At 41.8% G+C, this 12,216-nt stretch overlaps 2 protein-coding genes across 2 annotated transcripts; both read right to left on the bottom strand.

Moving 5' to 3' along the window:
- Positions 1 to 2,677: 2,677 nt before the first annotated feature.
- Positions 2,678 to 4,160, bottom strand: BCR41DRAFT_348054 (hypothetical protein; the record flags this gene model as incomplete). Its single annotated transcript, XM_022023213.1, has 4 exons — positions 4,024 to 4,160; positions 3,248 to 3,991; positions 3,036 to 3,185; positions 2,678 to 2,951 (listed from the first exon to the last, which is right to left on the bottom strand). Coding segments are annotated over exons 1-4 (1,279 nt in total), but the record flags the coding sequence as incomplete, so codon positions are not given.
- Positions 4,161 to 9,571: 5,411 nt separating this feature from the next.
- Positions 9,572 to 11,189, bottom strand: BCR41DRAFT_348050 (hypothetical protein). The gene is made up of 2 exons (XM_022023212.1): positions 10,167 to 11,189; positions 9,572 to 10,041 (listed from the first exon to the last, which is right to left on the bottom strand). Exons 1-2 carry the CDS (start codon positions 10,749 to 10,751, stop codon positions 9,598 to 9,600), a joined length of 1,029 nt encoding a protein of 342 aa, XP_021884048.1. The 5' UTR covers positions 10,752 to 11,189; the 3' UTR covers positions 9,572 to 9,597.
- Positions 11,190 to 12,216: the final 1,027 nt, after the last annotated feature.

Here is a 12,216-nt window from a genome sequence, read left to right as displayed (position 1 = left end):
AAAAAAAAAAAAAAAAAAAAAAAGCGCTACTAAATTGTAGCCATTTCATTTCTCCAGATAATAAACAACGCGCTTAGAATTCTTTATATGCAGATATCAAGTATTTAACCCTTACTATTGCTTAAGCCCAAGAGCATACGGTTAAATGAAGGTGATCCTATTTACTAAACAATCGAGAGAAACATAGGAACAATGTGAACGTTTGACGCTTTTTTTTTTTTTTTTTTTCATCATGTAAGCGTCAACACTAACAGTTTTTTGCAATAGATGATCATGGATGAAGACGCGTAGCATACACACGTAATAATAACAATGGTAATAATAATAAGAATAGAGTAATAACAAATAATCAAATAATAAAATAATAATAATAAAAAAAGTTCAAAAAGCCGAGGCAAAAAGGTTTTAGTTTTTTGTTGTTGTTCCTGTCGTATCTCTCTTACCAACTGCGCCGACGTCAACACACACGCGACACGTAAAACCAAAACGTGGCACAAGGAAATAAAATAAAGTAAAACAAGCATTAGAACGAACTGCATGTAGTCAAAAAGCGACCAAAGCAATGGAAAGAGAGAAGCAAAAAAAAAAAAAAAAAAAAAAAAGGAAAAAAAAAAAAAGGAAAAGAAAAGCAAGTAGAAGAGAGGAGAAAGAGAACCTCGCATTTCGTGTAGAATAGATAATAACATCAAGTGAATACAATGTGTCGGGTATAAATAAATGTCTATACAGGAATGAAGCAAAGAGGGCTATGCAGGACCTTATAAATAAAACAATAACAATAGCAACAATAACGACAAATAACAACGAAGCAGTGGACACATCTGTGTTTCTCCCATTCTAATTAGTCTAACGTTCCATGTCACCTACCAAGGACTCACAGGATACTACAGCAACTGAGAGCCACGAGTAGTAAAAGAATGAATGGAGAAGGTAAAGAAAAAAAAAATAGAAAGAGAAGTTAGAGTTAAATAGTGAGAACAGAGAAGAGAGACAGGAGGGTAAATGATCTCTCGGGAAGGGGAAGGGAGAGAGGAACAGAGGACACAGGTTGAGAGAGAGAGAGAGAGAGAGAGAGAGAGCAGTACGATTTGTCAGACGATGGGATTGAGATCAATACGTGTCAATATACAATAAAAGGGTAAAAGGGAAAGAGGGTGAGCAGATGTATTATTGAAAGGCAGAAGAGACGCAAGGGAATCGCGTAGGAGAAGGAGAGGGGTTGAAGGCAAAAAAGATTGGAAGAGAAGAAGAGAAAGAGAGAACAGAGGGACAAAGAAGGTTTAAACAAAGTGAAGAAAAAAAAAAGAGAGAGACTGAAATGGAGAGAGGTGGTTTTTTTTTTTTTTTTTTTTTTTTTTTTTTGGCATTTGTTATTGTTCTTGACTCTTGACAACATATTTTAAAATACGATTTAAATAGCCTGTGAGGACCATTGGCTATCGATGCATGTCCCTGCGATAGCTCCCTTGTCTTTAATTCCCTTTCCAGGACTTTCGCATTCAATACGTTTGAACATGAAGAATCTTGTGCATTCAATAGTGGTGATTGGGAGTATATATACTAATGATGTTTTTATATTGTTCCTTTCAGTACTTAGAGCTTCGATTAATGCTCATATTGAACAAGCGTGACGAATGTAGTGATCATGAAGACAAAAAAAAAAGAAAAAAAGAAAAAGCACAAACCAGAAAGTATATAGGATTTTGTTGTCTTGGTCAAGGAGGAATCAAACAAGGGGTGTACCATGGAATAAAGGGGAAAGAATGGCACAATGCCTAGCACAATGATCTTGGAAGGAATCAGGAAGTATTCAATGGTATGGAAAGGGTGATCAAGATATGAAAGGGGGGAAAGGGGGCTCGTAAAAAAAAAAAAAGAAAAGAAAAAATTACTTCAAATGAGAAACATCACCCCTCGTTGCTTTCTGCTGAACCAAGTTTTTCCTCGATCCGCTATGCTACTGTGTTACATAGTGAGTGTTCCTCATCCTCAACACACCTCAAATACAACAGTATTAATAATCGATACTATATTAACATGTACAAAAGGCGGCTATCGATAATAGATCAAGAAATTGTGTTTATTTCTTATATGAACGAATCGACACACGCTAATGGCAAAAAACAAAAAAATTGAGGACTGGATGGGCTCAGTAAAACTCTTCAGTCTGTGGGAAAGTTATCCCTCCCTCAGTTCGCCACGGAAATATGACTGTCTTGCCCTATTATTTGTTCCACGCCTTTCTCCGTTGTAACGTTCCTTCCACATGTTCACATGCAAACCTTACTAGAGTAGACAGTAAATATTAATCAATAGTGAACCCTGCATGGACGTGGAAGAGACGCGAAAATAAACTTCACAAAGGTGTGCATTGATCTCTCTTTTTTTTTTTTTTTTTTTTTTTTGATCTGTCTCTTCGAAAAGTGAGATAGGATGACAGAGAGAACTATGTCACCAAAAATCAAGATTGGATAGAGGTTTACTGCTGGTTTGTGCGTCCTTAATCTAACGGAAGCCGTATAGTGTCTAGTATGGATCAACCACTCTAATTATCTGTTGATCTGTACGGTTTTTAAAGTTAGTCCAGAAATTCAAGGGCAAAAGATTAGAGAGGATACAGGAGACGAAAATAAACAGAACTTACAAATTTTTTGTGGGTGTGCCGGCACCCAAATACTTGTGTTTAGCGTCGTGCGCTTTGCAGCCGGAGCAGGCGACTCTTCCGTGGGCTTGTACTTTGCAGGCCTCTCTTGCCTCTCAATTTGAGCAAGACCGATTCTTGCGATGTTTTCCGCCCCTACTGCGTCACGGTCGAAGAATACCTTACATGCCCGGCAATATTTAGAGCGAGGGTACACCGTCTCTAAAAAGCTATCACAGAGGGGTCGGCGACAGCGGGCGCTGGTGTAAAATTCGTGCGCTCCTACAGCGAAGTGTCCTCGTGGTTTGACCTAAGCGTTTCAAATGGCAGTCGTTTATTAGCAAGGGTTCTATGGCGCTCCAGCTTTTCTTACTTTTTTTAAAAAAAGCCATACCTGTGTGACAAGGTGTCTCGTTATAGCAGTGTGCTTGCTGGGAACTCCTTTACTACTTTCAAAGGACCCTAGGCCGACGACAAGCACTCCTTTTTCCCCGAGCATCTTCAACACTCGCTGTACCGCGTAGTCGAACGTAGCTCGTTGAGCCTTTCGTAGGGCCCATTTTTTTTTTTCAGGTGCCATCTGGACTCGTAGAACTCTTGAAGCACATCCAAATTCTTTGATCCTATCTGTGTCTGGGACTCCTCGTTCATCCATTGAAAGTACTCATTGTACGTATCCCTTCCAAACACAGGGATGGCGCTCTCAACCTCAATCATTCCTTTTTCACGCTTCCTTTTGTTCAACAGGTGATTGAAGCGGAGGACAGGGAGGTACAAGAACCTGCTTCTCACCTTTACCGTTTGCCGCAAGTTAAGGTTGTGAGGACCCAGGGAGGAAAACGTAAGGGCGTTAACAATACCAGGATCGCATCCGACGATAGTTGTGGTGTTTGCGGATGGGCACCGCCCTGGTTTGTTGAATGTGAGCTCAACATTTTCAAGCAGTTTGGAGCTCCTCTTCCAGTTTATGTTTGCATAGTCTTCATCTGTCAGGTCTTCACCGGCTGCCTTTGAACACGTCGTGTTGAGAAATCCCTGAGAAAGCTCCAGTTCTTGGCTGGGGTCTTCTTCATCTACGTCAGACTGCTGCTGTCTCTTCGTCTGGGTTGTGTCATAGGCAAGTAGATTCAGAACTAGACCGTTGGTAGAAATCGTTCCTTTGAGTTTGAACCGAGTTAGATCTTTGTCCTGTGACTGCAGGGATACTTTGTCTCGATATCCAAGAACCATGCGATCGCCTCCAATGTCACAAAAGAGAGCCTGAATCAAAACCCCTTTTGTTCCCTGTACACACTCAAACATTGCAGTCTTGGAAGGATTGTTGAGAGGCAGAATACGCTCCAGCAGCTGCTGGTATCTCCGTTCGCCCAGAGGATGTCAACTAGGGCGTGTTCAGACAGATACACATACCCGGGTGACCAGGGGGACGTAGGAAAGTCTGAGTATTTTTTCACTTTTTTGTTCTCCCGCAAAAAAAACTCAATGTCGCTCATATCTTCGTTTGTTTTCTCGACATCAAACTAGAAAAAAAAAAAAAAAAAAAAAAAAAAAAAAGAGTCTGAATAAAGAGCATTTGATTGCAGAATATACATGAAAATACCCTACACAAGGTTATACCATTGCGTTCCTGTAGTGCTGCCTTAATGATGTCTGTACTTGGCCCATTAGTAGCTCTGGCGCTCTTGGAAATGAGATCTTTTTGGGATCAAAGCCTTGCGCGTCCCCCAATGTGATGTCTATTTCCTTTATTGGGGAAAGTTCAGTGGTGGCCTTGAAATGTTCATAAGCGAGGAGGTAATGGGGCGTTTCTACCGCCTTTCCTTGTTTTTTTGTCCTCGCGTAAGCTGAATTGGGGCCACCTTGACCACTTAAAAGAAGGGTGGCGAGACGGAAGCTATCCAAGACCTCGTCCAGTGCCTTTTCCCTCGACCTTGCTGCCCCTGGTAGCCGCATGATCCTCTCAATGTCCAAGGCAATCGCCCAGTATGCATAGCGGCGTAGTCGGTTGAGGACAACAACTGCCTCTCGGATCTGGTTTGCAATACTATCCCTTTCATCTGCGTCCAGTCCGCCTTTCCTTGCCATGGAGGCCTTAAGGGACTCAATTGTTAAGGCCTTGATATGGTGCTTACTGCTGTAGCTGTGATCAACCTTCGTAGCATCCTTCAAGTTCCTAATTGGTGCACCTTCTTTTTTAGCCCTGTGAGGCTTCTTGCCTTTGTGCTTCCGCTTTTGTTTTTTCTGTTGCTTCTTTTTTGCCTTTTTCCGACGTGGTGGATGCTTAAGGCCCGGCCTATCGTGCTGACGGCAGTTACTGATATCAACTGTGCGCCCATTCAATATGCTCGCCTTGTCAGAAAAGATGGGCCGGAACTGGCTCCTATGTGACCCTTTCGCTATATAGAATGATGGTGTGTCTCTACATTAGTCAAGAAAGGGACTAACGATTAGTATTGGGGACGTTTGGTTTCAAGGTCAAAACTATAGCTTGAGCTTTCTTACGTTCTGCGGCGCTTGCCTTTGCTGAGCCATTCTATGGCGAAGATCCTTTCCATTGAGTAGACGCTGCTTGAAGTTATCGAACTCATTGTTCGATGGTAACGCTTGGGCCGACGTTTGATGGCCGGAAGTAAAAAATGCGGAGAGCTACTCTGAAACGGCCTTCTTCAGAGGCTGCGTTCCTTCCCAACACCTTACTAGCTTTCCTTAGGTAGTCCCGAAGCATTTTATTGTAGTTCTCGTTCCACGCAACGTTTCGAATTAATCGAAGATTATTAACCGGGCCTAACGTCTCGAGGTTCCTTGAGTAGTCATTGCCTGCGATGGCACAGAATAACACCAGATGCGCGTGTGATGGCAGTCTTAGTGCTTGGATAACGATGTCTATATCGTAAACCCCAAACTTCCGTCTACGGTGCGGAAGGTTGACTCTCAGATCCCGGCAGCAATGGCGGAGATAGGAGTGATGTAGTTGCATGCGCTTATTGCTTGAAGTAAAAGCTATCTAAGCACCCTTTCTTACTGGACGATGCCTTGTTAATGGTGATATTGCGCAGCGCCTTGTGGATGGAGGGAGAGCAGAAGCGAGAGTGGTGGTTTTTGGCGGTCGTTTGGTGTGTGTATGTGTGAATTTGATAGTTGATACCAATCGCCAAAACATATGCATCTAGAAATACAGAAGCGAGATTAATACCGACGCGTTTGAGTTTCTTTCCTTGAGATTGTTATAACCATGAGATGATTGTGGAGTGGCCGCCAAGATAAAGTTTGTTTGGAGGCACCAATGGAAAACGCTTGTGTTTTGAACAAAAAAAGACCTCGCGATGTAAAATGTGTTTATACATGTACAGAAACCAAAGAGATGCTTCAGCTGCTTATTCGTGCACACAGTGATTGACGAACAAAAAAGGAAACAAGATTTGCGACAATAAAAAAAAAAGCCCGCGATGAAAGAAGGCATGTGCAGACAACAAATAAACACAGCAACTGTTTGCTCACATACATTTTTTTCACCGTTGTGTCTGTATCTCTTCTAAGCTTTCTGTCTGACCGTTTAACACAAGGAACCCTCAGAAAAAGAAATACCTCGCATTATTGGTGCCAGGTCTGAAAACAACAATAATGCAATGCTGTACGTGGAAGATAGGGTCTAGAAACTATACCATTGATCACAACTGCTACTCATGCTCTCTTGCCAAGGACTTGAACAGGCATACCAACCCCTTCTTCCTTGCTCTCATAACCGCTCACATCCTTTCGATGCATTCTTTCACCGTTTATGTCCACTACATCTGAACCACACACAGTTCACCACTCACTCCAACAGAGATATTTGTATCACCTTGGGTATGATATGTTGCTGTGGCTCCCTCTGGTTTCAACAGGCCCAACAAACTCTATTAGCAGTGCTTACCAACCCAGATACATCAAGGGAACGCAAGAAGACGAGCAAGCAAACGATGTGACAAATCAAGTCTTGCCGGGGCTGTACAGGAAAAGATCAAGTTAGTCAAGCTCTATGGTGCGGTAGAATGAATCAACTCAGATTGCCCTCCTTTCAAGTCGAGACTACGACTACGGCGGCGAATATTATCACTGCTATTACACTAGTCAATAAATAAACGATACAATGGACCCCCAAGCGGATGCTAGGGTCATGCGAAAGTCTTCAAGAGTTTTTTATTTGCACAAATAAAGAAGCCAGGATAGCTCCATGACAATTTAGTTTCGGTCATTTATTTCGACATCAAAATAAAATTTCAAGACAATGACAATGCCCATGAATTGCTGGATTTTAAGCCAATTTATAATGGCAAATTTGGACGAAGGGATAAGAGCTTTTCACAACCACATTCGTTGCACTTTAGCGTGAGAAGAGATTGATCACTGGTTGTTATATTGTTTGTAGTACATGCACTTGTGACTAAACTCCGTGAACTATTGCTCTATTTGGAATAAACGTGCACCCGATAAGGTTGGGCGTCTTGACAACAAACTTTATCGCGTTATTTTGCACATCGATTCTTAAATCCCAAAGCATTTAGCTGGTGCTTACCTCTAGACCATACCTAGACCTTGCTTAGTTTTCTCTCTTTTTTTTTTTTTTTTTTTTTTTCTTTCTTTCTTCCTTTTCTGGGGCCTCAGCGATTATCCTTTCTCTTTCTCCCGCCCTCATGCCTTATCTCTTCTTTTGTTGCCACCCTCAATTAGACCCTCCCACATATACCGGCATGCTGCCCTTTCACTAACCCTTCCCCTTCCCTTCACCTGCAGCTCTCCTGACGTTTAGTCGAGTTTTTTTTGTTTTATTTTTGTCTGTGCCCTCGTAATGGCCATGGCGCCAATACTTATTACCTTCTTGGGCAGCATGCAGCATCTCTTTTTTTTTTCTTTTTTTCTTTTTTTTATCTGTGCTGAAGGGGGGCGTAACCCCTCATCCCATCAGATATGTAAACATCTCGCCATTGAAGTATTTCGCCGAACCAGTGACCTCATTGCTGCACGCATACAGTTTTTTGTATTTTGAGGCATGTGTTCTAAAGTCTCGACCCTCCACAATATCCCTTGCCCATCATACAGGCTCTCAAGGAATCCCTTCATCCTCTATGTCTTTTTTTTTTTTTTTTTTTTTTTGCAGGACCATATTAGCTTCTCATGCTGCGTCTTTCGCTTGTTCCAAAGAAAAGAGACAAGAAAACAGGAAAGAGGTATGTACAGTTCAGTTCACTTTTCTATACTTCTTTTTTTATTGCTATCTCTCTTCTCAGTTCTATCCTTACTGCCATATTACTCTTATTGCTTACTACATCTTTTTTTTTTTTTTTTTTTTTTAATCCTTACTTCCGCACATTCCAGTCCAGTCACTCCCATATTGCCTGCCTCCCTTAATGACCGAGAAATCTGGCCCCTCTCAATGGCAACTCTAATTCCTCCGAAAGCTGGTGAGCCTATCTTGGATGTCTCTTCTTCTCCCCTTCCCTTCCCTTCCCTTCCTTTCCTACGAATGACATCAACGTGGTCGTTCCCGGCCCTGTCTCTCAAGCCAACGTCTCCTTCTTTTCCTGAGACATAACAGCAACAATAAAAACAGCAACCGCAACAGCAGCAGTAAAAATAATAGCATTCAGATCAAAGTCTATCCACATATTCAGGCAATCTCGATTCCTTTGGGACTTTGTGTCGAAACCTTGTTTCTGTCGGTAGTGATCACAAACCTTTTTACGCCGCACATGCCATACAGAAATAATCATGTAGAAGAGAAGAATGAAACAAAAATAAAATATAAAAAAAAGAAGGGAGCATTGAAGACTGCAGCTGTAAGGACAGTTGAAGATTGCGCCGCTGATTAACAAGTATCATTGGGTCCATCTCATGAGAAGAAACAAATCAAGTCGACCGGTAGTGTCATTGGAGCTGACAGTGGTATCGATAGAAGAGGATCAGACGGCGATAAGGAAGACAAATGTGATCATGACAGATCAGAGCTGGTAACAGTCCTGATAGGCCACATAGCACACATCTATTCCTATCGATCCAGAATCGTCAACATCTGCGTCTCCCTCACACCAATATTCTCGCTGTAACCGTTGCCGTTCAGCTGTCAGGAGCCATGGAGCATTCAGAAAGGAGTTCAACCATCTCCTCTTCGGGTGTTTACTACGTGTTTCTTTAAAGGACTTTTTTATTATTATTGTTAGCGGTTAGGAGTGACTGATTTCTCATCTTCCCATCCGATTCTTCCCTACTAAACTTTCTAACAATCGGGAAAGGAAAAAGTCTGCCAAATAGGATATGCCAAGTTTGCGTATGACCTCGACCGACGAGGAAGCTTCCATAGCGCAAACCACCAGAGTTATCTGGACGGCTACCGCGAGCAACAGCAACAGCAACAGCAGCAGTATAAAAGTAGTTTAGGCCATGACGATGATAAAAAAAAATAAACAGAGTGGAAGAGAACCTCCTGACTTTTCTTCCTCCAAGAGCCTTCTTGCTGTCTTCTTTCTTATGTTAATCTACTTCAACTATCATTACTTATTGAAACCTCATAGTACAGTTTGTCAAGCTAATAGAATAGAGCACCACCATTGTCTAAACAGCATTCATAAGTAATGTCAATCTTCTTTATGAGCTTAAGTAAAAAAAAAAAAAAAAGAAAAAAAAAAAAAAAAAAAAAAAAAAAAGCGAAAAAAAAAAAAAAAAAAAAAAAAAAAAAAAAAAAAAAAAAAACAGAGAAAGAAAAAGTGATTTTATATACAATGAGTGGAATGGAAGTGGGGGAGTGATGGGAGGAGAAATTGAAATGTTTGTATGCGAAAGTTATGGTCAGAAATGTCAAAGAATGAAGTATATAGTTAAAATGGATGCCATGATAAAGTACATAATGATATATATATATAAAAAAAATAAAATAAAAAAAAAAAAGATAGAGCAAGCGAGAGAGAGGACGATAATGAGTCTTAAACAATGCTGGTCATCATAGCAGTCGCAGATGGGACCGGAACAGGTCGTACTATCGAGGAAGTTGAAGGGTTTCCGGGATCACCACCTGGGCTTATTCCCGCAGGACGATCTCGAGAATTGACAGGACAGGGTACATTATCAGCATCGAAGCTGAACGTAGGTTTCCAGATCCAAGACAAACCCCAAATGTGCAGTCTCCCGCCTACAATAAGATTGATCCCTGGAACCATCACCCCTTCATCCAACGAGTCGAGATCAACATAGGTGCATGCTTCCACTAACTCTTGAAGAACTTTGTCAGTGCTGATATCCATCCGATAAGATCTGTAATTAAGTATCATGGGAATCGATATCACTTGATCGACTCGGGGTTGGATTACAAACGAGGATGCCATGTCGTCATTGTCTGCTATTTTGGTCCGGTTGTATTGGAGCCATACCTAAAATATTTGATAAATATATATTAAGAAAAGAATGTGAATACAAGCTTTTCTTCCATCATTGAGACTGCTGCTTGCCCTTTGAAGTAGAAGAAGGATATCAGGAGAGAAAGAATAAAACTTACAGTCATTTCAATAGCATCGATACGGATGGGCACATAGTTGCTCTTGCTATCGATCAATATCTGGATTGCAAAAGGTTCTCGAATCCGGTCCTTAGTAATCACAGGTGGTCCATTGGGTGTGACAGATTCGAACGCGAAATAGGGTGTCCTAGGTACCAAAAAGTACAAGGCCAAAGCAAAGGAAATGAGGAGTGCAAATGTGAGGAAGACGCAAGTCCGTGTTGTGCAACAACAGCATCTTTGCGCTTCATGTCCTCTTCGGATTCGATCAAGGCGGCGACCCTTATGATTATGACCATATTCATCTCCGGATTCATCTGCCCACTGGCTCCTTCTACCACGAGAGCGACCGCTTCCGTAGGAGATCCCGCTTCGAGATCCCTTACTGCGGGTCCCATTGTTGTCGGTAGCGCTAATGACTCCCAGCTTTTGGAGGATTACATCATTTTCTTCCTCTTCAATCTTGCTAGGAGCCTTCTTGGTTTTTCCAGATGAATCCGTTTTGGAGAACTGAGAAAGTTGAGTGGTAGACTGTGGCTTGTCTTCCGTTCCTGTGGAGAGGTTGTTACTGCCCATGGCCATCATGGGTATATCGTTACCTAAAGGCTGTGCTGCCTCTACAACTTCGCTGGATTTAATGTTTCTTTGTTGTCTTTTGACATTGTTCGTGTCGAGGCCTGTAGCTGAGAGTGCTTGAGTTGATCCCTGGCCAGCCAGGTCTCGCGTCGAGTACTGTTGACTGTTGTTGTTATTATTTTGCTGTTGCGGTTGAAGTTGTTGGTGGCTCGTGCCTGAAAATCGTGAATCGAATGAGGATGAGAAGTCTTCGTTTGGGTTGGGTGATCCGGTTCCTGATCCAAGATAAGGAGAACAGTTTGATTGATTACTAAGATGGCTACTGTTATGGTGAGGATGATAGTGGTGTTGTTGAGAGTAAGCGGAGCGATAAGGATCTGCTTTATTGCTACTACCATAGTCGGATGAACGCTCTCGCTGCTCCTCAAAAGGAAACCCTGTGGGAAGAGGTCCCAATCCTGGTGAAGAGTATGCAGCACTGGATCGATAAGCGTCCATAATGGACGGGGAAGGTAAGGGTTGATTGCTGTATGGCTGATAAGGGAGATAGGCAGGAGATTCGGGTCGGGCACTATAGCTCGCCGCCAATAATATTTGGCTTGCAGCCAGTGTAGGTGAATGGCGATGATGATCCTCGCGTTGCCCCACTGCAGGTGGTGGAGGCATAATTATCATTGACCCTTGGTCGTTTATTGAGAGTGTGTCTCCACCAGACTGCGACCGTATCTCATGTACCTCTTCTGATGAACCATGGCCTGAATATTGAGACGGAGGTGCTGATGGAAATGTACTGTGGCCTTCGCGCATGGGTGACTGCGCATGGTAGTCTACATGAAAAAGGGAAAAAAAAAAAAAAAAAAAAAAAAAAGTCGTTAGATATGGAAGATGAACCCCCTAGAAGATAGCCGCCATGACTCGCGGAAAAAAAAAAAAAAAAAAAAAAAAAAGAAAAAAAAAGGAGAGGGTGGGATATGGGAAGCGATTCCTCTGTTTGGTCTTTGCACATAACATGCATGTACACGAGTCCGTTGGCACGTATTGACACTCCAAAGGCCTTTCCGTTCCTTCACAACTGTTTTAAAAAACACAGCAGCAGGATTTGGAGCTGCTGTGGTTGTTATGCATGGACACAGAGTCAGGGTATCCACAAATTATCATGCTACTCCCCTTTTTATTCTTTATTCTTTATTTATGCATCCTTCTTCTCAATAAATATTCAAATGGACTCTCTCTCACACATATCCGTGTTGGACACTGGATATCAAAGATTTTAGAGGTGTAATAACATGGTAATAGATAATAAAGAATAGAGAATAAAGACTAATAAAATAATTATAATTATAATTTTTATAATAAAAGCCAGTATTTGGGCTTAATGGGAATCATTAAAATAGAATAAACAAATAAAAGTAAAAGATAAATAATAATAGTTTGGTCATTTTAAACCCTTTGCAGCATTGTGGTTCCCATCTTC

This window comes from Lobosporangium transversale (assembly GCF_002105155.1).
Source record: "Lobosporangium transversale strain NRRL 3116 chromosome Unknown BCR41scaffold_7, whole genome shotgun sequence".
In the NCBI taxonomy this organism is placed as follows: Eukaryota; Fungi; Mortierellomycota; class Mortierellomycetes; order Mortierellales; family Mortierellaceae; genus Lobosporangium; species Lobosporangium transversale.
The sequence above is the reverse complement of the archived record's forward strand: the minus strand, read 5'-3'. Positions and strand labels throughout refer to the sequence as shown.